General features: G+C 44.6%; 1 protein-coding gene across 1 annotated transcript in view; it reads left to right on the plus strand.

Moving 5' to 3' along the window:
- The window catches only part of SEMA3G (semaphorin 3G), a 193,569-nt gene that overhangs the window by 111,023 nt on the left and 54,730 nt on the right, over positions 1-27,816 (plus strand). Inside the window, exon 2 of the mRNA XM_085625183.1 lies at positions 27,440-27,600. Within this exon, the coding sequence (XP_085481309.1) occupies positions 27,440-27,600 (161 nt within the window). The remainder of the gene's footprint in view (positions 1-27,439; positions 27,601-27,816) is intronic.

Raw genomic sequence — 27,816 nt, forward strand, 5'->3', positions numbered from 1 at the left:
GAGTAAGGTGTCATACGAATTGGAATACTAACCCCTCGCCAATTCTGGCGACGGGGTTAGCATCCCACCCTTCTAGAGGGACACGACATGTACAGTACCTGAAACCCGGGTAAAATCAGACATAGCCTCAGCTCCACAAAATGGATGCTGCCACCACAGACACAAGTCTGCCCTCCTGCTGCTGGGAGTCCTGCCAGCTTGGGAGGTGTGGACAAAGGGTTTCCTGCCAGGGGAGGTGCGAGCACCACCCCAGGCAGGATTTTGTGTATTGGTCAGGTAGGGCTTGAAAGAAACCAGACATGCCTGAGGCTCACAAGGAGCCTCGGTGCATATGCCAGTTCAATCCGGTCCTGGGGCACACCAGTCCCGGGCCTGGGGCGAGCTGGACAAAGGATTGGGGGTGTAACCACCCCCCTTCCTGGTCCCACCCTTAGGGAGGGACCTAGCAGGTAGTCCGGCCCCTAGAATCCGCTTAAAGGTAGGAGCTGTGTCCTAAGACTTCAGACATCCTGGAATCAACTTGAAACTAAGAAGAAGATGGGAACTTCAACGCTCTGCCGCACAGAGGACTGAAGCCAATCTCCCCTGTGGTCAGGGAGTGACCACCTTGCTAACGCAAGCACCATCCAGCGAATCAACATCTGCTTTGCCGCCGCCTCCCGCCGGAGCCCGAGCCCAGAGACTGACAAGACCTGGACCTCCAGACCTCTCACCGCCCGATCCACAGTCCCTGAGAAGAGGAGACCCGTGGAGGCACCGAGACACGTGGAGCCAGCCATCTTGAAAAGACCACGACAAGCTGCAAGCGCAACAACCGAGGCTCCCTCCAAGTTGTGCTTTGGGATCTGAGAAGCCCAACACCCGAGCAGCATCTGCACCAAAGGTGAGCCCTCCAGCATCTCCACGATCTGCGTGGGGCCCTTCTGCATTTTGCCACTCGACGCGCCTAACCGGTTGCTGGCCCGCTGGCTAGTGGCCATCTTGGCGACGAACTTTGAAAACTACACTGCTGGTCTGGTTGCTCCAGACTGGCCCTTGCTCCCCTCCAAAGGAGCAATCCCTCTGACCTTGCTGGTCAGAGCCATCAGCTTATTTTGTTTTCCACAACAATTGCTTTTGCCAAGGCTTGTTTGCTTCGATCAAGTCGCCGACACCGCCGACAGCGAGAGCCTGCAAGGGACAGCTCGTGACTTGACTCCTGGACGTCGTTGACCTTCAGGGACCACGTGGCTGCAGAGACAAGCTACCCCTTCCTTCCTGTTTGCACCCGACATCGCCTGGTACCCACCTGGTGCCACGCTGGTCACTGGCTAGTGACTTTGAACACTGTCCCCTCTGCTTACAGGTCTTCAACATCTCCGATCCACTCTTGGATCCACCGCATCTCTTCCGGACCGGCCGCCTGCAGCATCTTTGTCCACAGGCTCCATTGAACAGATAGAAGAAACCCGACGCACTTTGACGCCTATGCACCCGCTTCCTGTGGGTGAGGTAAAGCTGGCACTCCGGTGCCCAAGTGTAGAGAATCATCTCTAGTGTCTGTGTTTCCAATCTTAAGTTCCTAGTCCATCCGGAAGATCATCTTTGCAGTAACTTTGTACTTTTTACGCACCCATTGAAAACCTATGGGAGCTCGCGTGTGACTATTTGCTCTGCACACGCAACCCGTGGACCTCCTGGTCACTAACTGAAGTTAGCTCCTTGTAGGCCCAGCGATTCTAGAGGCCCTAGGCCTTTTCCCTTTTCTGTTCGTGGTACTTATACCACTATTTTAGTATATGGTTTGAGCGGCCACCAGGGCCTATCCATATAAAGTGCAACTTCTGTGTATTGTACTGTAATCTTGTTTGACGATTTGTGCTCCTGTGCTCATAAAGAGACTAGGGGTTACTTTGAGAAATAAATACATATATATTTTGAATATATATCTGTGTGGTGTCCTTTCATTGGTATAAAAGGGGGTTGCATATGGTAAAACAGCTTGCTTAACACGTTTCACGAGTTTAGCCTCAAAGACTGCTTAGCCTACGCTACCACTAGGGCAGCTAGTCCGAAAAGGTTGACTTACAACCACACCATAAGGGTTGCTTGGCATGGTACAAGGTGGTCACTTTAACTAGTGAACATCATATACCAGGCCAACTTCTCACATTTCTCAATGGGCCTCAGCGGCTCGGCCTGGCAGCTCAGCTCCTCCGGGGCTGCCAGTCCGGGCCGCGACATTTAGGAAGGTCTCAGGCGGCCGCAGGGCACACGTACCTCATGCCTCTGAGATTACATTACTCCGGATGCACTTTCACCACAGCACCCTCTGGGTCTTCTCTGGCACGAAGCCAAACACACAACGCTGATGGGACTTCACGTCGACTCCGAGTGCATGTTCCCCAGGCACTCCTTCCTGTGGTCTCAGTTGGCACCAAGACACGCACACCGCGCTGCTAAGACTCACTTTCTTCCGGTGCACACGTTGATCTGCCGATCACCTCCACAGTCCCAGGTTGTACCAAAGCACGCACACTGCTTCACTGAGACTTACTCCAACTCCAGTGCCCCAATATCCAGGCGTTCTTCACCAACGCCTTCGGCCGCACCCCGTCACGCTCACCGGGTCTGATCCTCACTTCTCCTCCGGGAACTCGATAACCAGGCGCTCTTCACCAGTGCCTCCGGTGCATCCCGACAAGCACACTTTGAGTCCGAGACTCACTCCACTCCCGATGCACACGCTGACCATGTGCTCTACACCAACCCTTGCGGTGCACCACGACATTCACCCAGCGCGTCCGAGTCTCACTTCTCCTCCGTGTGTCCAAGATCACAGGGCACACCTTCCGTGGGTCTCAAGCTGCCACCACACGTGCCCACCGCATCGCTTGAAACTTCTCCGGAAACTTTTATGTTCCTGTGTTTCCAAACATGGAGCCAGCTCACCTCGGGCCCTTGGGGTTACAAGACACAGCACAAAGCACAGTCTTCTTCAAGCAGGGGGACCCAGCGCACAAAGCACAGTCTCAACAGCATCTTCCTTGGTTAAAACAGCAAACTGCAGACCATCCCCAGATCACGAAGCAAGTGTGGGTCTTTCCCAGCAGTCTCTTCAGTTGTTCCTTCCTTAGCAGAGGTTCCTCTTGACCACAAAATGGGTCCAAGCCTTTTCAGTCTCAATCCATTTCTATTCCAATGTTCAGTGGTCTCCGCTCTCATAGTTATACCCCTAACTGTCTTTGAAGTTCGTTGTGCTCAGGGGTCCCTGACCCCTGCCTAAATCAGTTCTGGGTGTCTCCCTCCCAGTGTCACCTTTCTCCCTTTGATATTGGGGGTCTGGATCCTTAATCACTCAGCAGGAGACGGGTCAATTGTTTTATAGCAGCAACCCAGGCCTCTTCACCTCCCGGGGCTTCTCCTCCACCTACTCTCCAGATGCAGGTCAGCCTGGTGCCACCTCAACTTCTCCCTGGGTCAAGACCTCCCCCAGCTCCTCTCACCTCTCAGATCCAGACAGCCAATCCACATTCAGCAGAGACACACAGAAACGCTTAAAGCACAAAACTCAGCCACTTTCTAAAAAAGTGGTTTCTGAACACACAGTGACAAAACCACTTTCATTGAAAGATGTGTTATGACACTGTGAGTTCATACATACTAAACTTCACCTCTCCATTTTAAACTTATGGGAAACTAGGCTAACAAGCACAATACCCAGCCTCCCCCATTCTGCCCTATGGGCAGATTGGCCTTTCACCAGTGAAAAACGAAATGGAACGTTTTTCACTGTCAGGACATAGCACACACCTCAGTATATGTCCTGCCTTTTACTTACACTGCACCCTGCCTAGGGGTTACCAGGGACCTACCACAGGGGTGCCCACTGTGTACGCAAAAAGGAAAGGAAGGCCTGACAAGTGGTTGCACTTGTCAGGACAACATGCTAATTTAGCAAACTGCGCGCAGCCCCTACACTGCAGGCCTGAGTTCCCTTCTCCACGCAACTTTGCATTACTAGCCCTGGCACACACAGTGCACATCACTAGGGACTTTACTAGTAAAGCAAACATACCAATCATGGCCAACCAACTACCAGTGCACTTTACACAGGGAACACTTGTACTTTGACACTGATCAGCAGTGGCAAAGTACCCAAAGCATCTAAATTGGCAACTCTATGTCAGGAAAACGGTCTAGGGGGAAAGAAAAAGGTTTAGGGAACTTTAGCCAAAAAGGCCAAGTCCTACAATGTCCCAATCAGTACAATAATTAATTAGTGCAAGATAATTACGGTGGCAGCAGAGTCACTGTGAAGATCCTTCTGGTCAGCCTGGTCAGTACAGTGGGTTCTAACTCCTCTTCACATTAAGAGCTACAGAGTCATAGTACTTTTTCATCCTTGTGAAGGTGTACAAGGGTCCTATTCCCAATCAGAAAGGCCCTTTACATAAAATCTTAACCAGCCAGCCACTCAGAGGAGTGGGCATTTTTGGGTGCTCCCTTCAAGTGTTAACTGGGACAAAAAGCTATGGCGAGGAAGGTGTCATGATGGCCCTAAGCTAGACATCAAGAACAAGTGCTTCTGTGGCCAGCAAGGATCCTGGAAGTAGCTCAAGGGCCTATATGATCACATCCGCAGAGTGGCCATCTGTAAGAGAGTCTCAGTAATGGCAGCATGCATGCCTTGAGTAAAGATGTCATCCATATATTACCTTTATAAAAAGAATACCATTTGACTATATACTTGCAGCGGGGAGGTCTAGTTACTGAGGACTAAATGGAATATGAATAGTAGCACTAGGTAGACCCCCCTCCTCCATGGGGACAGTAAAAATGCTCTGTCCAAAACTAATATATATTGCCACTAACCAGGAAGTCTAGCAGGCAAAGTCATTTACTTTTTTGAGATTGGAGAAGAGGCCACTTTGGCGTTCCCATAGCCAGCTAGAGCCTATAGTTCGTCTGTCAAGCACTTAGTGTTAGCACTAAACTGGACTCTAGGATCAGAAGCACCAGGTAAATAACATTCAGAAGGAACATTTCAGGGTGGAAACAAAATAATGTAGTGTTTGACATGTATAAGAGATTGAGCCCAACATTTGACCGTACATCTGTCTGCTACAGATGTGACAACTGTCACCCTGCACGGCTCTTTGGAAGTGAGAAACCTGTCCAATGGAACCTGAACTGAAAATACACCCACTGTCTGTACAGGGATGGGATTGTACTGCCCCCGCAACCACCATCACTCTGTACAACCCAATAGCAGTCAGCTGTAAAGAAAACTCAAGTCTCCATCCGCAGAGGTGATCAAAGGTGGAAGATCTGTAAAATTGAAGTTCTGTGACTAGATGCATTGATCCAATGTTCTTCCAGAGTCAATAAGAAATATTTGCACCTTGGCACTGGCTTCAAATTGAAATGTGCAAACCCGCCCTAAGAGGCACTAAAGACCTTAAAATGCTTACAAAGTACTGAAGACTTAGTTCTGGATTTCTGATTCATATGTGCTGATCACAAGATGGTGGGTCTCACAACCTATTGTGAGGGGATGAAGGCAATGAATTGTGATTTGGAAAGGGCGCCCATCATTCCTCTCACTCATCACTCCATGATGATGACAGCGCACAGCTGGAGCCCCCTGATGAGCATCCTGGCTGGGAATGCAGAGGATTCCCATCCTGGTCAGGAGGCAGGAAAGACAGAGTGGAGTCTTCTTTTTCCCCCTGAGACCCACATCGAATTCTCTGAAAGCAGCTGAAGCGTGTCCTTCTCAAATATGTACCCCTTTGAGGTCGGCAATCAAGAGCATGCCATGACTGCATAAGCGAACCCTCTCTCCGCTGCTGCTAATCCCACTGTGGAAGGATGAAATGCTGGCCAGTTGTGTGGTAGAGGGTCAGTGTTAAAGAAGCACAAGAGGAGGGTGTTCTATCAAAATATCAAGTTTTTAGTATTGTCCTGCCATATAATTGTGTGCTGAATATCGACTTCCACAATACTGTAAAGGTCAGAATATATAGATAGTGGACGAAAGTATATATAGATACGTTTTTTAGCACATGTGATTAGCACTCACTATATATTCCTTTTTTGAATAAATTATTGTACATTCCAGATAACCTGAGTCAATTAATGCACAGACTCCATTCAAATGTATTTAAAATCTTTCTTCATAATCCTTTATTAATGTTCTTCTTTTTTCACATATTATCCATCAATACGGCCAATGTAGCAAACACGTTTCGTCTCTTCCCAGATACTTCTTCAGGGCTTTTCAATGTTCTCATGCCCGTACTTGTTATATATGAATAAAACCTTCCATATAGGAAGTGAGCTTGTTTTGTTCAGGTTTAACCTTAGTTTATGCACGTAATGTTCCTACGGTTTATTTAGAGATGTTTATCTGCAAAACATCTGGTTCTTGCCCATGTTGGCATCAGAATCTCAATCACTTTTCTTTACATCTCCTGCGGTATACTCAACATCAGTTGAAAAAAACCTATATATAGATAAGTATGCATTATACAACAGTATAGGTTACAGAATATAGACCACAGAAAAATATAGAATTAATATTCTTACATCTCATCTACGTATATTGACGATTTAAATGTATTCAGGATATGTCGATGCTGAGAGAACAATAGTAATTCTTTACTTATCTATCAATACTTAGATTAATGATATTGAGATAGTCAATTTTCTGGACACAATATTATGGCCGGATGATAGTCATCGCAGGATACTGTGACATACATCCCACCTGGAGCAGTGTAATGTATACTCCTCCGGAACAGCCAGTTTGGCACCAATGAGAGAATTTGCCAGGACAGCTGCCACCATTCAGTCACTGTGCTCAAAGGCATGGCTCCTCTCATGGGAGGGGAAGGATGGCTTGTAAAAGAGGAAGAACTCCAGTCATGAAATCCCTTCGTGAGCCAGAGATTTTGCCTTTCCGGTTTCTCATTTCCTGATCCTTATGCTGCATAACCAGAACCAAAGTCATAGCAGATGTTATTGTTTTTTCCTTCCCAGACCTATGGTTCCACCGATAAACAGCTCAAGTAAGGGGCCTCCGGTGTCTGACCCAAAATGAATTGTTCCAGTTTGATGGGTGACAGACTGGGACCCTGCAAGAACTAAACACTTCCGAGGTCATACTCACCGAAGGCTTGTCTATGAAGGGCCATATTAAGTGTCAGTGGCTTTGTCGCACAACTCCCTTCTTCGTGGTGTTTACAAGCCATAGCTTGCATGAGTGGATGGGGTGCATGTGTTGAGTGTCACTCATATGGGATACATTTCTTGTCATGCATGACGCTAGGTGAAGTGCTGGAATTATGCTGCGGAGACCTTCTTGCTGTAGCCTAAGTGCTTTGGTGTCCATAGCAGTGGCGGCTCCCCTGCTAAGGTGGTGGAGCGTCGCCCCACTGAACAAAAGGAAAAACAAAATGATGATAATGTATTGTTATCATCATTTTAGTTTTCCTTTTGCAGTCAGCGGCCCTCGGGGTGGGGCGGGGATTGCCAGAGCAGGGAAAGGAGTGGTTTGCACTCCTTAAGTGCTCATGAGTGCTTGGCCAGCCAAACAGTCCTTGCCCACTGTGCATCTTCCCCACAGCCTGGTGAGGAACATGCAAAGCCTCCCAGTCCCAGTTTGAGAGCCAAACTATGGTGCTCAGACCAATCACAAGCCTGTATTGCAGAGTTGTGATTGGCTCATGGGAGCCTGGGAGCCCGGGTGCTTCCTGCTGCGGCCGGTACTGCAGGAAGAAGGAAGATGACAAGGATGGAGGAGAGGCGGTGGCCGGCTGTTAAAGTTAAGTGTTTTTTTTTTTCTTTTTTCATCGTCCACCACCCCTCCACCCCATCCCCACCACCTGGGTCCGGAAGCAGCCTCTACTGGTCCATAGAGTTAAGATGATAGAGTAGAGGCTGGGATCTGCTGTTTGGATGGAGAGATTGAGATATGTAGATGCAAATGCGGTGGGGAAGGACTTACTCTCAAAGGGCTGTTTCTTTAAGCTAAAGAAGCTCCATAGGCCCCATCCTTTGGGTTAGGAAATTAACAGAGACACTTTGTCGAGAGTACTCATTGTTGCTAAACAGAAGTATTGTAATTTTTTACCTGTAGGGTTGACTGTAAACTGGTGAATAGTTTGTAGAAGGTTCAGAATTTTGAGGGATGCATATCTGTAGTATTGTGACTCACCACTAGATCAGCAACACTGCTGATGAGACCGTCTTTCAACCACAAGCCGAGACCTGCATCCAGTGGGACCATATACGTAGTTTGTATTTTAGATGTCTGTTCTTTGGCTGGAATAGACAGCCTTACGGGCCAAACCAGTTTGGCTATGGAGGGAGCCCCTTAATATGCCCCATTCTCTGAGTGGGGTAGATTGAAATTTCAAGCAGGCCTCCTTGAGTATTGACACCTAGACCGTGGTCCAGCTTGTAATATTTGAATACGCAATGTGCTTCTGCAGCCATTACTATGAAGAGCTCCATTCTGAGGGCCTGTGTGGACTCAACAAGTGTTAACTGACCAATAGAAGCTGGCTCCAAAAATGTGCCTGGCCCCTGACTTGAAGTGACGGCCACCAGGAAAGGTTGTCTGTAGATGGGAAGAGCCCCTCAGCATGAGGAGAATTTGAGATTCACTCTAAAACCACTCTGCTTCGTACTGTTGCTGCTGAGACTGAACCTGTTTTGCTGCTTTGATGTGATGACATTTCTTCAATGTCATTGCAACAACAAAGTGACCTTGATGTCATGTCACTTCTGGTATCCCTGGATGTTTTGTGATTTGACATCTATGCATACTGAGGTGGCAACCCTATGTATAATGTCACTGTCCTGTGTTTGGACAGAAGATCCACTGTTGCTGGAAAAAACATACGTGTTGTCTTTGCCTGATGCAAACTCACACTAGTGTGTGTGTGTGTGTTTGTGTGTGTGCACGTGTGCACACATGCACGCGTGGATGCATCTCTGCATGTATGTGTGTGTGTATACTCCTCACAATCTCGTTTTGCTGCTGCCTGTAGTGTGCGTGTTCATTGTGTGGTAGTGAACCTTAAGGGAACCATTTTAGTGCACAAAAGACAAAACTAATGACACATAAAGAAGCATGTGTGACTGGCAAACCACATTTCATGTATTTTGGTGTAATTTAAAACATGTTCAGAAAATGTAGGGAAAATATGTAATTTAGCACGCCCTTGTTTGTAAAAGTGATGTCTTCCTAACTGGTATGTAACGGGTTCTCTGATGTTGTTCGTTGTATAAGAGACATTAATTCAAGATGCGAGATAACAGACATTCAGAAGACATGCTTTTTATTTACGAATATGTTATGACAGTTACACATTAATACGTCTTCTGAAAGTGATGGACCACATAACTGTGAAGTCAAGGTCTGTTATAATTTATTATCAGAATATTTATTTGACTTTTCAATAAATTCTCTCAGGAGTTTGGTGACACACACATGATAGATAGATAGATAGATAGATAGATAGATAGATAGATAGATAGATAGATAGATAGATAGATAGATAGATAGATAGATAGATAGATAGATAGATAGATATGCTTATTATGCTCTTCAAGAAAATATGTCAGTTCTGACTGCTGTCTTTGATGGTTCATGTAATGTCGTCTGACACTTACTATTATTGGGCGGTTAGAGTGACGTATTTCATGATTTATGACGTCATTGCCTTTTGGCCATAATTTACTAGGCATTCCAAACAATGTATTATTTTGTTTTATAATTTTTTTTTTTTTTTTTGCTGCTTTGGGCTAAGAAATGCCATGCTACATTGCATATATATTATTAAATGTTCTGCCATCTTGAAAACTTGAAAATTGACATCTTCCAGGGGTAGGAGTAAATGTGTTTCCAGAATGGGAAACGGGAGGGAACACCCACAAACTTCAAATGCAGAACAAATAAGGTTAATCAGTACAAGCTAACTAATATATTTGGTTTAGCTTGCGGAAAGTGTATATTTCGAAATTCCTGTGCGTTTACACATTTAAGTACCATTTGGAAAGCTACAAGAGTCTCAGCTTTCAATGTGTTTTCCTGGAATCCTTAGTGAATTCCACTTAAGTCAGAAATGTACTCAAAACTTAGTTGTAAACCTACATAAGTAAATTCCTTGTGAGTCTGGCGAATAAAAATCATATTACCTCTCATATCGGTAGATATTGAGGGTGCCATCTCTTCCAGAGCCTCACATGGTGACTATCTTGCAAGTTATATTACCAGTAGATGGGTGAAAATATACTCTATTGCGCGTTAAAAGGCCACTGCAAGTCGCCAAGGGGTTTTGTGATCAGTTATGAGAATGACGCCAAAGTCAAGGTTCTTTCAGAGAGCTGTCTAACATAGAAGCAGAAAGTTTAAATCCATGCCTAGTTTTTTATAATGGCATATGACTTTGGAAATTCGTTTTATACCAAATCCTTGTATGTACATTTATCTTATGTGGACATCCTGAAAACTAGAAGGCCCTTCTAGACCTATGTTGGACACCCACAAAAGCCACAGACCTCTGCGGTGGCTTGCAATATCTTGTTAAGGTATGCTCTGTGGTCCTTTATACTTTACAATACATGCCTATGTAATACTATCTTCCTCAAGAACATATCTATAGTTCTTCTGGGTGCCGATATTCTACTTGTAGTTATGCTGTTTTAAGAGCCGTAGAATACATTTGGAGTCTGTATTGTAAAAACAAACATTGGCAAAACAATAGGTCTTGCTTTTATAATACAAATGCCAAACTATTGACTTTGCCAATGCTTGTTTGTGAAATCATTGCTAAAACAGTGAGGAAAAAAAGGAGATTTCAAAATACTGGAGGAAAAGGAAACACATATCTTACTTAAGCTGTCTCAAAATAATTGTTGATTTAATTATATGTTTTCAATTTTTTTTTTTAAATACCACTATTTATTTTTCAAATACTTCTCATGTAGGAACCTGAAAATAATATTAAAAAGCAGTTACACATGACTCAGCTTATAAATAACATGTAGAACTAGTTGCAGCGGCTTAAACACAACAGCTGTTCAAGGCCTTTAATAGGAAGTGTCAAACTTTAAAAGAAAAATGCTTAGCAAGGCTTATTATACTTCCCACAGGACTCTCAAATGTAACAAATGCGTTGGCCATTTTCATGCCAACCAGCAGCCCCGGTAGCAGATTTATGGGTCTGCAGGAGAAGAGACATCTCTTTTCAGTCATGCTAAGTTCACCTTCTGCTTCAACTACCAGCTGAGTAAGTGCAGCAGCTCACCCCTCCCCTGGTGCCATAAATGCTGCCTTTGTGTGTCAAGGCAGGGGTTTTCATGCAACATGAGGAATGTAGGAGATAAAACAAAAACAACCTGATAAAGTATGCCCTTTTATCAAAGTCCCACAAAAATATATCAGTTGCTGTGCTTCTACAAATGACCTGGCATTGGGAGGAGAGGGGAGTGGCATCGATAGTGCTAGGTGTGGGGATGCAAGGATGAAGCAGCATGTGAGGGCGAGAGCAAGAAAATGCAACGCACTTCCATGGAGTGCTCAGAGAGAAAGATAAAAGTAGTTCCCCGATGCGAGCCTTTGGATGAAACATTTCATCCAAACAAAAGGATGGTAAACCAGCTATGCTACAGGGGAGGAAGAAACACAAGCAGAGGGAGGTAATCCATTGAATAAGAAGCAAGCAAATGACGTTGACAAGAAAGCCAGTCAATGGTAAGTAATGGATTGACTCGAAGCCCACTCAAACTATTGTTATTGTACACAATTGGTCTTTGGCAACAGATAGTTGAAAGTTGTCTGTAGGCGAGACCTAAAAACCAGGCTAATATACTGCATGTATTTTGCGAAAACCTACTTTGAGCATTTTGATCTAAGCCATGATCAATGGGGCTTTGCAGTTTAGAATGTGTGATAGTATGCAAGCAGGTGATTGGTGTTCTGACTTGAACTCCACCATGCAATGAAAGAGCATAAAGCCATAAATGCACCTTTGTCAGCCTACGACTATCAATCTTCAGGGTGAAGGAAAAAGGAAAGGGAGCTCAAATTCTATACTTCCTTCAAATTGTTTAAGTTTCAGCTGTAATACGTACCAGAATGCTGCTTTCTACACTCTGTGCTGACTCTGGCCGCTGGCACTGTGATGTCACTACTCAAATGTAAGAAATCATTACAGCAGATTAGTGATGTTGTTTTCCTATTACAGGTGATTAGTAATATGAAAACTAGACTGTAATTATGAAATTAGAGGTATGTTTTTAAACTGGCCTTCATGTGTTAGAATGTAAGACCTTGCATACAAGCAACAATTAGTAAGTGCTCTGCAACTGTTTAATGTTGTTGTTTACATTAACAGTAAGATTACTATTCAATTTGGGATATAATGGCACAATACAGTCCTTATGCAAGTTGAGATGAGGCACAGACTGTATTCCCTATGTGACGGGTTGTAATATTGTTATTTGTGCTGACGAACAGTTTGCATATGTTATCAAGTCCCTCATTCTATAGTGTTGTTCGAGTCACTACTGAGAAACACCAAGGGCCAAATGTATCAAACTTTCACGCAACGCAAAGCAGCAAAACAACTATGAGGTGTGACAGGAAGAGAGCAGGAATGCGCCATATCTACTAGGATAAGACGCATTCATGCTCTATCCCTGCGCTGGGGCACTGAGTGCTGCCTAGCGCTAATGCAGGCAATCTTGCGCCAAGGTGCAAGGGTGACTATGTTACAGGCAGGATTGTTTTCATCAAGGAAGAGACACTTTCCTGCACAAAAGCAATCCTTTGAGGCGTTTTCTTCTTTCAGCCTGTGCTGCAATGCAGTACACATAGAAAGAGGAAATAACAAGGAGAAATGAAGATATTTCTCCTTGTAATTCCTCTGCTAAGAAGGCGTGTCATTTTGAGCAATTCCAGGTTTACTACCCTTAGTTAAATTGGGATCGCGTCAAAATCCATGGGTGGATGTATGAGAATGCCCATGCTGCACCCATGGAACGCCTTCCCAGCGCTGAGTAACACAAGGCAGTGATTTGTGATACCTCTGGAATTAGTAAGCAGCGCAGAGCCACACAAGGTGGCTTTGCTTGGCTTAGTAAATCTCACTTAAGCCCTTGCGTTGCCTTGTGTCGCCTTGCGTGACGCAAGGGCAACGTAAGAGCTTAGTCCACCTGGCCCGAGTATGTAAACCTTTCCTGCTTTACGAAATGAACATGCATCATGATTATAAGATGGACATGCTGGGAGATCTGTATTTTTCAATCAAGTGATGTCCTTCCATGTCGTGTGTTACTCATCATGTGATTTATGTATGCGTTGTTACCTTAGAAGTTGAGGTGCACTTATGCGCAGTAAGGGAGGGCTGCATAGTGCACCTCTCTGCTGTGAATATCGACTCCTCATTAACTCACACTGGGGCATATCAGCATGGCCGGCGATAATTATCGCTCAGCGCTCTTAGCGTGAGGATAATTATCGCCGGCCAACTCTGAATTTTATCGCGAAGATAGCATGCTATCAGCAACGCTTATCTCCAAAGCGATAAAATTCAGAGCGCAAGCTGCCAATTGTGAGATTATCGCTGGAAATACAGCAATAATCCCCCAAGGTTTGGCGATAGCTTGCTGATAGGGATAGACATACTAAGCCATGATATCCACCTTGCATAGGATATCATGGCTAAGTCAGAAAAATACCAGACGTAAAAAAGCAGCGTTAACCGCGGTTAGCGCTGCTTTTTTTATCGCTAACTGGGCTAACGATATTCTTTATAATAGGAGAAATGTTGCTTAGCGAAATTTCTCCTATTATTTTACTCTGGAACGCCCCCTTCGCATCTCATTAGAGATGCAAGGGGAAGCGTAGAGTAAACGGGTGCTAACATGCGTGTTAGCACCTGTTGCTGATAGGGCGCTAGTTTTATCTCTGCTTTTTTGGCTTTTAAAGCCAAAAAAGCAGAGATAAAGTCCTTGTTGATATGCCCTACTATGAGTGTGATGTGAGAGATTGTATAAAGCATATCCTTGAGTACACCAGCTACCAGTTAATCTGCACTTTGAAGAGGATTTAAACTCTAATGCACATCTTTGCTTGCTGATAATCGGTTAATTTATACTAAGGGTGTAGTTAATGATTATGAATTCATTTTAAATGTAAAGAATATCAAATGTGGTAGCCTTGCCTGTGAGGTAAACGTTACTCGAACCACATGATTTTGTGAAATAGCCTAGGACAATGACTGTCTTAATGTGCCCTGGGAGCTGCTGTCGTGCGACTTGGCAAAATGGTGGTGGGCCGTGTGGTACTAAAGGGAAGATATTGCCTTTACCTGTTTTAATAACTGCTGTGATGCAATTTGGTGAAGCCATAGTGAGCTGCATGGCACCAGAGGCAAGTGCAAGTTTTCCTTGTCTTAATCTGCCCTTAGAACTGCTGTTGCACAAGTTTGTAAAATGGTGGTGTGGAGCTGAAGGGTAGAGCAGGCCTTGACCTGTCTGCTAATCGCCTTGTCGTGGCCACCTTCGGCACGTGCGCCATGGCTGCCTCCGACAAAGAAGCGATTCCTATGCACCCTCAGGGCTTTAAGTGGACTGTATCCTGCTGGTACTGAGCACACCGGCAGTTCTTAAAAGCAGGTGCTGAGATGGGTCCCTATCGGGCTCTCCATTTCTGCCCTCACCCTCAGGTTGGAAAAGAAAATCTCAACTCTTTCTCAGTACCACCGCTCAAAGCCTTTGATGTAACTTCAAAGAGGCTCGTTTTAGTTTTTTCACGGCCTCATCATATCAGAACGGAAGCATTTTCAATATCATATACAACAAAGCCACAGTCGTTGCTTATTTATTATATGCAACTAACAACCATTGACAGAGCCAATAGCCCTGGCTTGTTGTAGGTGTAATGTTACTTTTTGTATTATATATCTGGATGCAATGACAGAAGCAGAAAAATACCAGTCGGGCGGCACTCTATGGTAAGCACAGATTTTTAGCCTACCTGTATTTAAGTGACGCCCCAAATTACATCGGTCACGCCCCTATGAGAGACCTCCCAGTTTTTTATCCCACTTAATGCCCTGGGCACACAGATGAGGCAGGAGAAAAGGGACAAGTCTGGGACTAGGGCAGGCCGGTCTGTGGAAGCCCTCTTGCCTCTCTGGGCCAGGCCGTGGGAGCCCGGCAGCTGCCATGTCTGCAGTATCCGTTACAGGAAGGGCCGGGAGATTAGGGCTCATTAGTCTCGTCAAGATCACGGCTCGTTTCCTCTCCTAATTCCAGAGGCAATCTTGAAATGGGACCAAGAAACAAAGTATGTAATAATCCCCTTCCATTGCTGCTGTGTCTTGTGTGACCACACAGGGCTCCTGCCTGCCCAGCGCAGTCCACCTCTGCAGATACTGCCTGCCTGCCAGCCTGTCTGCCCCTTTCTTAATCGAGCAGATCCGATTTTGCACTGTTTGCTTTTCTGCCCCTGTGGTCAATTCTTTTTTAAGTTCAAGAAAAGGTTTATTGGAGAGATTATTATGATCATAAAAACAATACTTCATATATGCAGTTATTTGTTAATATATAAATACATGAAGGTGTAATAAAGAATAACGATATATAATATCCATTAAAATAGTAAAAGGATAATATAGAAGATGATATGAATACAAGCAAAGGTTCACAGAAATCGTAAATAACAGTACATGTCAAAAATACACAAGTAAAATTAAAAAATATATATATATATATAGATATATATAATAGAAAATGATAAATTAAACATAATTATAAATAAACAATAGGAGGTCACGGAGGCTTGGTCACTTCTTGTTGTGAGGGAGCAGGTAAAGGAGTTTTCTTCACGGTATCGTCTAGAAATTGTGTGAGTGGGCCCCAAAGGTGAGAACGTTTAGTAGCAAGAGAGATAGGATGAACGAGTGCTGTATCAAGGCGATGATTGTGACATACAGCATACCACCAAGCTAAATAGGACAATTTAGAGGAATCTTTCCAGTTTTTTGATATTTGCTGAAAAGCTACAGCTATTAACAAATCAATAAGTGGTAACTGAGATTGACTTGTTTTCCAGTCCGGTGTTAAACTACCTAGGAAAATGTTTGTAGGGGAGAGTGGAATTGTGGTGTGAAATATAGTGTTGATTTGGTGCCAGACCTGTTTCCAAAATATAAAAACATGTGGACATGTGAAAAGCATATGATGGAGATCAGCGTGAACCTGGGAACATGTCCAGCAAGTGTTGAGATTTGTGTTGTGTATTTTATGTAGGTATGTGGGAGTAAGAAACAATCTGTTGTAAATAAAGAAGAGTGTTTGTGTTGTGCTGGCCGCTCTGGATGATTTCCTAAGTTTTGTCCAAATTCTGTTCCAAAAAGAGATAGGCCAATTTGTTCCCAGATCGGATTCCCACGAGAGTTCCACTTTGGTTTTGTCTCGGATCTCAGGAGGTACCATTAATCGGAAATAAATGGTGGACGCTTTGGGCTTTATGTGCAAAAGGTTATGCCATGGGAAAAGGGGGTGGGAGGGTGAGGAAGGTGAAGATTTGAGTTTAGCATAAGTATCAAGTATTGCTTTCTGCAAGGTCAAAAATTTAGGTTTAAAGGAAGAAGGCAAATGATAAAGAGTTTGTAATTGCGTAAATTGAATGGGTGTGCCCTGATCTAAAAATTGATGAACCCAGAGTAGACCTTTATTTCTCCAAGCCTTCCAAAATATAGGTTTCCTATTGAGAAGGATTTGTTTATTGTGCCAAATTGTGGAATTGAGAAAAGTGTCTAAATTATGTACTACTAAGTGGGGTGCAGTGGATAGTAGTTTACAGGATTGCTTAATTATGGGAGTAGAGAGCTTTTGTGGTTTGCGAGTAAAGGAGAGATATTCCTGAAATGAAAAGGGAGCTAAAAACGAGGTCTCAAGATCCACCCAGAGAGGTTTATCTTCAGATTGATTAGTGATCCAATTTGATAGTTGTCGTAACTGAAAGGCTTTGTGATAATTGGAGAAATGGGGGAAATTGACACCGCCTTCAGATTTTGGTCTTGTTAATTTCTGTAACGCCATTCTTGGTTTTTTAGCATTCCATAAAAAAGAAGTCAAAATAGAATTAATCTTTTGAAAGAATTTAGATGGAATGGAAAGTGGAATGTTAGAAAGGATATACAAAACTATCGGAGTCAACATCATTTTGATTGTGTCCAGACGACCCCACCAAGAAAGATGAAGGGGATGCCATCTTGCGACCAAAGTTTTAAGTTTGGCAGAACATTTGTCTATGTTTAAAGAGATAGATGTCTTTATAGAGGGAGAGAACCAGATACCAAGATATTTTATATGTTTAGGGCTCCAGGTAAAATTGGAGATCTTAAAATCATCCTTAAAGGTGTATTTGGTTAAGGGTAATATCTCACATTTTCCTCTATTCAGTTTATAGCCAGATACCAATCCATAGGCCTCCACCTCTCCCATGAAAGCTGTAAGTGAAGATTGTGGTTTGGAGAGAAAAACTAAAATATCGTCAGCATATGCTGCCAGCTTAATTTGTTGAGGATCCGAGACAAAACCTGTGATTGAGTTATTCTGGCGTATTCTTGAGAGAAAGGGTTCTAAGGCCAAATTGAAAAGAAAAGGGGACAAGGGGCATCCTTGGCGTACTCCTCGTTTAAGATTAAAGTAGGGGGAGATGAGGCCACCCTGTGGTCAATTCTTAACTAGATTCTCACTTTCTCAGGAGTGTCCGGGAAAACTGTGCAGCACTACCAGCATAGTGTACATGACATAATTCTCCCTTGGCGGGAGTGCTTAGGAGGTGGAGAGGCGCAGCTTCCTCAAGAAAAGTTGGGAAGATGTTGCTTCATTTTGACTTCATGGTCTACAGTAGTACTGAAGAGAGTTATTTTGCTTTTAGCTGCAAAACAGACACAGCTTATAGCAGCCCTGCAGAAAACCCCCAAAATATTGGTTAAAAAAAACCAAAATATTGGCAAACCCAATAGGTCTCGCCTGTGAAAGAGCTATTGGCTTTGCCAATGTGTTTTATTTATGTTGTGGCTGCTGTTCAACACGGCTAAAAGTTAGTGGGGTAGACGAAAGTGGCGTGGAGTGGAGTACAGTTTTGTAGAATGGAGTGGCGTAAAGTGGAGTGGTATGGAGTGTCATGGGGTGGAATAAAGTGTTCTGGAGTGGCGTAGAGTGTTGTGGAGTGTTGTAAAGTGGAGTATACCAGAGTGGAGTTGGAGTAGACTGGAGGGGGTGGAGAGGTGTAGAGTATCATGGAGTGTTGTGGAGAGAGTAGAGTGGAGTTGAATAGAGCAGAACAGTAGAAGGGCGTTGAGTGGAGTAGAGTGTCATAGAGTGGAATGACACAGAGTGAAGTAGAGTGTCATAGAGTAGAGTGTCATAGTGTGGAGTGGCATAGAGTGTTTTAGAGTAGAGTTGTATAGTGTGGAGTACATTGTATTAGAGTAGGGTGGAGTGGCGTAGAGTGGAGTATAGTGGCTTGGAGTGTCATAGAGTGAATTGCATAGACTGGGTTTGAATGTTGTGTCATACAGTGGAGTAGACTGTCGTAAAGTGGAGTGGCATTGAGTGGAGTATAGTGTCATAGAATGGAGTGGCATAGAGTGTCAGGGAGTGGCATAGATGTTATGGAGTAGAGTAGAGTGGAGTAGACTGGAGTGGCATAGAGTGGAGTGTTGTGGAGTGCTAGAGAGTGGACTGGCGTAGAGTGTCTTGGACGGTCGTGGAGTGTCATAGAGTGAAGTAGAGTGGAGGGGCATAGTGTTGAGGGGCGCAGAGTGAAGTAGAGTGTCGTGGAGAGTCATAGAGTGTCATAGAGTGTAGTGGCATAGAGTGGAGTAGAGTATCATGGACTAGAGTGGAGTGGCATACAGTGGAGTAAAATGACATGGAGTTACGTAGAGGGAGTTGTGTAGAGTGGAGTAGCATATTGTGAAGTAGAGTGGAGTAGACTGGCATAGAGCAGAGTGGCGTCGAGTAAAGTGTCGTAGAGTAGATTGGAGTAGAGTCTCGTAGAGTGGAATGTCACAGAGTGGAGTGTCGTACAGTAGAGTGGAGTAGAGGGGAGCAGCATAGAGTGGAATAGAGCATTGTACAGTGGAGTTGCATAGAGTGTCGTAGAGTGGAGCGGCATAGAGTGGCATACTGGAGTAGAGTGGAGTAGTGTGTCATAGAATAGAGTGGAGTAAAGTGGTGTGGAGTGGCCTAGAGGGAGTGTTGTAGAGCGGAGTAGAGTGGCATAAAGTGGAGGGGTGTAGACTGGAGTAGATTTTCATAGAGTGAAGTAAAATGTCATAGAGTGGAGTAGAGTGGAGTTGAGTGAAGTAGAGTGGAGTGGCGTAGTGTAGAATGGTGCAAAGTATCAGAGTTGAGTGGCATAGAGTGGAGTAGAGTGTGATAGAGTGTTGTAGAGTGGAATAACGTAGAGTGTCATGTCATGGAGTGGAGTGGCATAGAGTGTTGTATTGTAATGTAGTGTAGAGTGGAGGGGCATAAAGTTGAGCAATGCAGAGTGGAGTGGTATAGAGTGGAGGAGCGTAGCATGGAGTGACATGTCGCAGATTAGAGTGGCGTGGTGTGTCAGAGTAGAGTGGAGTATCATAGACTGGTGTAGTATGGAGTGGCGTGTCGTAGAGTGGAGTGTTGTGTCATCAATTGGCTGTCATAGATGGAGTGATGTAGAATGGAATGGCGTATTGTAGAGTGGAGTATCATAGAGTGATGTAGAGTGGAGTGGCATAGAGTAGAGTGACATGGAGTGGGGTGTCGTAGAGTGGGGTGGGGTGGTGTGTCGTAGAGAGAGAGTGGAGTGTCATAGAATGGAGTGGCGTTTCATAGGTTGTTGAAAAGTTTAGGGACACAGAGTTGAGTCGAGTTTTGTACCTAATTCTTGCATACATATTTTTGTGCATTTCGTATTTGTGAATGTTTGTATGTATATGTGTCTCTCTGTATAAGTGATAGCATGTGGGAAAATCTGCACGTGTGTCCTTGTGTGCCTGTATGTTTACCTTTTTGTATCTAGTAATACATTTATGAAGTTTAATTTTGAGCATTGGTATTAGTGTATGTCTGTGCGTGTGTCTGTGAGTAGGAGGTTAGGTAATGTCTGTGTGATGGTGGTATGTGTGTCTCAGGGATAGAGAGAGAGATGGGGGAAGAGAGAGAGAAGAGAGAAAATGAGACAGAGGGGCACGTGCTGATCCCAGGAGGCACCGCTGCGTGGGGTGTGCACAGCTGTGCAGGGGCCCAAAGATTTATGATCGACTCAGGCGCCCAGGGCTCTAGTGGTATTAAACTGTGCGGAAAGGAGGGAGTCTTGAAATATAATATGAATAATCCCCGGATGTACATGCTCTGTGCTGTGTATTGCGTTTCCCGCGCAGCGCGAGCACAGTAGGCTCTCTGTCTCTGGAGAGAACGCCATTGTTTCCGACTGTGGGTCTCTGGATGGGGTCCTGGCACCAGACCAAGATACCCGGGCATGCCGCGCCCTGAGCTAGCACACGATATTGCTGCCCACGCCATGTGCCACATTACTTCCTATACGAGTCTCATTTGTGCGACTTAACAGTTTAAATTGAACAAAAATTTGGTACATGGACGAGTCGTCTACCTCTGTTCTGTTTGTGCTAGTCATAGACTCTGGAGATGGGACACTCCATCATCTACTGCGGTTGCCAGCGGTACCCAGGGAAAGATACGATGCAATTAGTTTTGTTCTGGGACTGACAACAGAAGTTTCTAAATTCTTGTCTAGGACAGGGCAATTGTAGCATCCTTTGATCAGGGTGGCTAGGCACCGCAGGTATACACCGGGTGCTGCAACGTCCACAGGGCTCTATGCTACTTCCCCTTACTAAGAAACATATTATGGGTTAACCTGTTGAGTTCACTGTGGTGCCAGGCTATGGGCAGATTCTGGGCTGTTGTACGCTGTCAGGCTCAGTGGGATGAGAGCTAAAACTGAAGATGTTGCTCAACAGGACTTACATTTACTTGGGACCACACGCTTGAAACCTGATTGCAAAACACTAGAACCACCAACTCCTCAAACACTCAAGTATTTATTTAAATTCCTGGGAATGGTTACATGTGCAGTTGTTTTATATAGCGCCAACTCGACCCGAAGATATCAGAACGTTTTACATGAGCCATGAGCACCAGCTTCGTTACAGATGTACACATTCATTTTTTGGTAGGCACAGGGAGATCAAGTGATTTCCCCAGATTCACAGGATGGTGAGCGTAGTAAATCACAGGTTGTTGAGCGTTGTTGCCGAGACTCAAACCCAGTTCCCCAGCTTCGAGGTCACCCACTCTAGCTGTAAGGCCACACCCTCTCCCCAGTCTGCTCTGCACAATTGTTTGCAAACTGATGTACTGTTACTGCACTCTGTTGGGTGCAGTCAGGGCCGGACTGGGAACCTAAACCAGCCCTGGCAAAGGGCTCGACCGGCCTCCCTGGGGGGCTGAGGGGGTGCGTCCGAGTTGTTTGCAAGGGCCGGTTTCGGCTGATTGTGTTACCGGGGGCCGATATTGCAGGCCCCTAGTAACAAAACCGGCCCCCTGGGGTCCAAAACCGGTCCCCACCGTGGCGGCCCACCGGGGAAACGCCCATAGCCCACTACAGCCAGTCCGGCCATAGGTGCAGTATTATAGGTCTATCTCATTGACACTTTTGCAAGCACCCTTTGACTGACCAGCAATGTATGTGACAATTAGGAGGCGTGGTTCGGAGCTATGTTGCTACTTTTCTAAGTGTATTTTTAATGCTTGAGAGATGACTAGTTCGTGAGAGAAGTATGCCACACTTGCAAAATGAGGTGCATCTGTCTGTGGGGTGCCTCTAGAAGTGGGGAATGTGCATGGCGCTGGAGAGCCAGGCTTACCTGTCAGAAGCCATTATTATGCATTGGCCTGAATGCGCTGAGACTGCTCACGAACATGGCGCGGATGCCTTAACTTGTAGTAGGGAAAAGTGTTTGTTCATTGAGTGAAGAAATATCTGAGGGTCTCACTTACAGTTTAGACTAGGGAACTGAAAATCCTCCAGGTTCCAGAGGAAACTCTAAAAAAGCAGTAAAATCCACCGGCTGAATTTCCTACACTGTAGTGTGAGTTTGTGGAGGTAATTCAGCTGGTGGATTCTTCTCCATATTTCGATTTTCTCCAAGGAAATGGAGGGTTTTCAGTTTCTTTCAATGTTTAATGAGGTAACATGACTGCTGTGGTTAACACCTTTCACTATATGGTGAAATGTATCTAGCAGCATGCAAGTCTGGTGTGTTGTTAATTGTGGCTCTTTCTAGCTGCTGGGAGTAGTCTGTGGAGATATTCATGACTGTTGGAAGATATCTGTTGCTTTTGGACTGCATTGATTGCTTTTGGCAGAGTCTAAAACTCTTTTGGAGTATATTAGTATATTTCTGTTGAAGTCATCTGCGATTGTTTGGGTATTTCAGTAACATTTTGGGACATGGCTATAGATTTGGGAGATATGTATGCCTTTTACATGAGGTCAGGAGATAATGATGGATGCCTTTGGCTGTTGAGAATAGCCAGTGATTGCTAGTAGAATTCTTTGAGTGGGTATCCATCTGTGAACCATGTATATCCTATGTTTTTCACTGTTATGATTGTTTGAAATGTTATTAGCTCCTTGAAACCAGCTTATGTTTATATTAACCTGTGGTGGGACCATGGTTGAATGCTATAACCCTATAGAGAGGCAGTCGCTACAAAAGAATAGGATAATGTATTGCGTGTCCGGAAGACTTGACGTGATCTCTGGGCTGTTGCGGTGGATGTATGACGTTACAACGCACACTTTTACAACGCATGCACTTACAACGCATTTTTTACAACGCATAATCCATTACAACGCATGACATTACAACGCATGACACTCCAACGCATTTTTAAAAAATACCTTTACAACGCATTGCCATTACAACGCATACTACCTTTACAACGCATACCATTACAACGCATTATATTAAATTACATTTAAGGTAAGTATTAGATAGTATAGGGGTAAAAATTACTATTCTAACTCCAGGGGGTGCAACAGTTGGGTAAGTGTTGGATAGTATAGGGGTAAAAATTACTATTCTAACTCCAGGGGGTGCAACAGTAGGGTAAGTGTTGGATAGTATAGGGGTAAAAATTACTATTCTAACTCCAGGGGGTGCAACAGTAGGGTAAGTGTTGGATAGTATAGGGGTAAAAATTACTATTCTAACTTCAGGGGGTGCATCAGTAGGGTAAGTGTTGGATAGTATAGGGGTAAAAATTACTATTCTAACTCCAGGGGGTGCATCAGTAGGGTAAGTGTTGGATAGTATAGGGGTAAAAATTACTATTCTAACTCCAGGGGGTGCATCAGTAGGGTAAGTGTTGGATAGTATAGGGGTAAAAATTACTATTCTAACTCCAGGGGGTGCATCAGTAGGGTAAGTGTTGGATAGTATAGGGGTAAAAATTACTATTCTAACTCCAGGGGGTGCATCAGTAGGGTAAGTGTTGGATAGTATAGGGGTAAAAATTACTATTCTAACTCCAGGGGGTGCATCAGTAGGGTAAGTGTTGGATAGTATAGGGGTAAAAATTACTATTCTAACTCCAGGGGGTGCATCAGTAGGGTAAGTGTTGGATAGTATAGGGGTAAAAATTACTATTCTAACTCCAGGGGGTGCATCAGTAGGGTAAGTGTTGGATAGTATAGGGGTAAAAATTACTATTCTAACTCCAGGGGGTGCATCAGTAGGGTAAGTGTTGGATAGTATAGGGGTAAAAATTACTATTCTAACTCCAGGGGGTGCAACAGTAGGGTAAGTGTTGGATAGTGTAGTGTAATATTATGCGTTGTAATGGTATGCGTTGTAATGGTAGTATGCGTTGTAATGGAATGCGTTGTAAAGGTAGTTTTTAAAAATGCGTTGTAGTGTCATGCGTTGTAATGTCATGCGTTGTAATGGATTATGCGTTGTAAAAAATGCGTTGTAAAGGTAGTGCGTTGTAAAAGTTGCGTTGTAAAGGTTGTTCCCCTGTTGCGGTATGTGTTCATGGTCTACTGTTTTTATGTAGTAGGTATCTACGTGTCTGCTGCTTGTTGTGTATGTGCCCATCCCGACAGCAGACAGGAGGCTTTTATTTGCATGCCTAGTATATCTTTTTCAACCTTTATCTGTTAATGAGAAATAAGCAAACCAAAAAGTAGTGAGACGCATCTGTGGGTACCCAATGAAGGATGATTATAACTATATGTGGAATTTAGTCACAGAAAGGCTATTCATTGGAAAGCAGAGGATACCCGTGTAAACTAGACCCCAGCAGATGCTTTTCTGTCCCAAGTGGAGGAGTATGAGGGAGGGACAGGAACCCTTAGCTCTTCTGTAAGGTGACTAGGAAAGTTGAGAATACGATCTCGTGAGTAGTTTGCAGATTTATATAGCACAGCTTATCACCCGTGAGGTTATCCAGGCACTGTCCATGGGCCCAGGGAGATTAAGAGATTTGCCCATAATCGCAGATGTTGCGCCGACGCCAAGACTTGAACTCGGATCCCCAGATCACGAGTCGGCAGCTCTGGCCACTGCTCCACATCCTGTGGCCTGCAGTTGTCCAGTGCTGACGTCTAGGTCTCCCAGGACTTTGGCCACTGGACTGTATCATAAAGAGCGAATGCTTGATAATGGGTTGCTTCCTACTCCCAAAGGGTGTCCCGCCGCACACCATTTGGCACTATACGTGGTTGAACTCTGGGGCTAGCCACTTGATTTCATTTTGATCCTGGAATGAGCATTGTTTGGGCCTCACATCTTCCCAGACTATTTCTCTATTGCACAGAGATTACTTCTGCAGTTTCCATTTGTCTCACCATGGAAGCTGCCCAGCCTGTCTACCACATCTACCTGGTGATGAGATAGGTATTGTTTGGTGAGAATTAGGTTCTGCCTGAAGTGAAGGTCCGTGAGCTTCAGGCGGGTGTGCCACCAGACACTTGTAGAGGTGACAGGACTCCAGATGTTAGGGAATTGTATCACTGATGTGACAAAAGCTGATAGACCGGACAATTGATGGCGTGGGGCAATGTTCATAAGGACCCAGAAGCTGGAATTGTAAAGAGGGTCTCTCCTTCTGGCAACGTTTGAGTTTTGTTAGTATTTTCACCCCAAGCACAACAAGGTAGTTTCTTGAAAGTGCTTCCCTTCAGTTTGTGACTTTTGTCTCCTAGCGACAGAGTCTACACGAATATAACTGTGTTTCAGAAGTCATCCTCAAAGTTTCAGACTTAAAAGTCAGTTGAACTACTTGACACACTTGGTCAATCCGGGGAACATTCTCAATACGCTGAACCTCATGGTGGACCTCGCTGTTTATGCGACACGCCAGAGTTGGTGGCTATGCATGCGTTCTATATTACCTCGGCTGCTGTGGATATGAATGGATAGGTTAAAAAGGCTCTGCGGCTTCTTGACTAACCTACAAGAGTGGGATCGGGAAAGCAGGCTTCCACTACAATAGTGGTATTTACTTTTCAAAGGCACTATCCGTTTTATTCTACAACAATCCTGAAATGTTTTTTCTGGGGGAAAAGACTAAAAGGCACACACGGCCCATCAATACAGCAACTTCATAACAATTAACTATATATCAAAAAATAAATGCAGGGGAGCCAAATATCAGTGTTGTACGACTTCTCACTGCAGGACAGTCTCCAATGCATGTTGTCTATCGAGGGGCATAGCTTGGACAGTAAAAGTTGGGGGACGTGGGGGGGGGGGGGGGGTGAGCTTCAGATTTTCCAACTAGCATGCTGGTATATGTTAAAATGCATTCTGATTGAAAGCATCCGTACTCAACTATTTATCAGAAAATACATTTATTGGAGGTGTGTAACAGCCCACTGAATCTACGCCCCTGCCTCCCTCCCACCCCCCTTTTTTGTGCCGCTCTTCCATCTTACAGTTTTGTCTTTCAGGAGGGGTACAGCAGTATGGTATCCTGTAATTTTTTCTAAGGGGTGGGTGATGTTTTTTATGCAACTTCAGCATCCCACCTCCCTCTTATGTTGTGATTAAGCATCATTGGATGCAAAGGGGTCAACTTTGCCCTACCTGTGCAACGCTGGCCGATGAAGAAACGAGAGTGAATGCCACTTACTGTTAAGAACACATCACTTGTGGGTGATTAAAACGTTTAGATTTGTGATGTGTACGTTGCTGCTGCCCCATCTGGGCCTGCTGGCCAGCATGTTTGGGGTTTCGCGGATGCATGTGGGCGTGCATGAGTAATCTCAAGGTTTTTCAATTTCAACAGGTGGTAATAATTGAGAGAAGGATTCATAAGGATCAAGTGGCACAAGTTCCAAACACTTCCCTCCTTTGAGTATAGTGTTTCATAGCTGTAACCCAATGACTGGACGCGGCCTTACAAGGAAGCACGCTTGTGTGATCACGTTTCTCCTTTGGTAGCACTCTTCAAGTGGTTGGGTTGCTTTCACCCTTCCCGTACAAGCACGCACCCGGAAACATATAGCATTGGATTACTCAACCGGTACCCAGGTTTTTGTCCTTTACGTTGGCTCATGGCAATAACAGATGGGCATCTAGCCACCAGATTCATAGGGAGAACCAAGCCAGGGCGGAGTCATGGGTGTGAATTGGCCCTAAAACCCAAAGTATGAGCCGGCCCATCAAATGACCCATGGTGTTGCTAGGCATAGTTTAATTTCACTGTCTGCCTCTAAATAAAACTATAAGTTCTGTGTAGGTAGAAAACATGCACATTTTATTGCATTTTTGCTCATACAGTGTTACAGTAGCGCCTTTAGTCGCGTTCACAGTAGCTCTGAGAGACATTAGCATGGCCTGGAATGTCCCTGTCAGTGGTGGCTTTCTGCAGACAGGGAGATGGGAGATGGCAAAGGCAGAGTGCCACCCATTTCCTCCTGCCTCCCTCGGGCCAGGGGAGGCCTAAGAGACTCAGGAATAGAAAGGTAAGAAGGCAGGTCGTCAGCCAACATGGCATTGATGCACTTGGTTCCTTGGAGACCCGGATGTTACGAGGGAAGATTGGAACGCGAGCACCTAACACTATTGTGGTGGTATAGTTGCTGCTGTGACTAACCTGACTTAGAATCCGGTATTCATGCATCTGGCTCTCACTGAGAGTCAAACGTAAGAGTGTAACCCCATGTCCTCTCCAATATAGTAGATTGCGCATATTTATGACCATTCTTGGCTCTCCTACGCTGTACATTAAATCAAAATGTTCAAGTGATCAACATGGATTGTCATGACCTAGTCTAATCTAACCCACTCTCTTTACGGTACATTCATGTAATTTTTTTTGCATCTTCTTTTTGTTGCAGATTTGTTATCCACTAACCGCTCCACCCTTTTCATCGGCCACCGTGGCTTCCTGGACTTCCGCTCGTTGTATGTGGATGAGTACCGCGACCGCATCTTCATTGGTGGTAGGGATGTTCTGTACTCACTGCGGCTGGATCAGAGCCAGACAGATGCCAAGGAGGTAATAATGCATTAATTAAGAGTGCACAAAGAGCCAATGTCACATTTATACAAATATAGATCCAAACATAAATGTACATATGCAGCAGAAGAATTCTTTGCCTTTCTCCATGAGATAATCATATGCCTACACATGCTCTCTCCTTTCTATTACACATTTTCCAACACACTGAAGCTCTTTTCTTTTATAATTTCCTCCTGCCCCCTTCTTGGCTCA

The sequence above is a fragment of the Triturus cristatus genome, chromosome 9 (assembly GCF_964204655.1).
Source record: "Triturus cristatus chromosome 9, aTriCri1.1, whole genome shotgun sequence".
Taxonomy (NCBI): domain Eukaryota; kingdom Metazoa; phylum Chordata; class Amphibia; order Caudata; family Salamandridae; genus Triturus; species Triturus cristatus.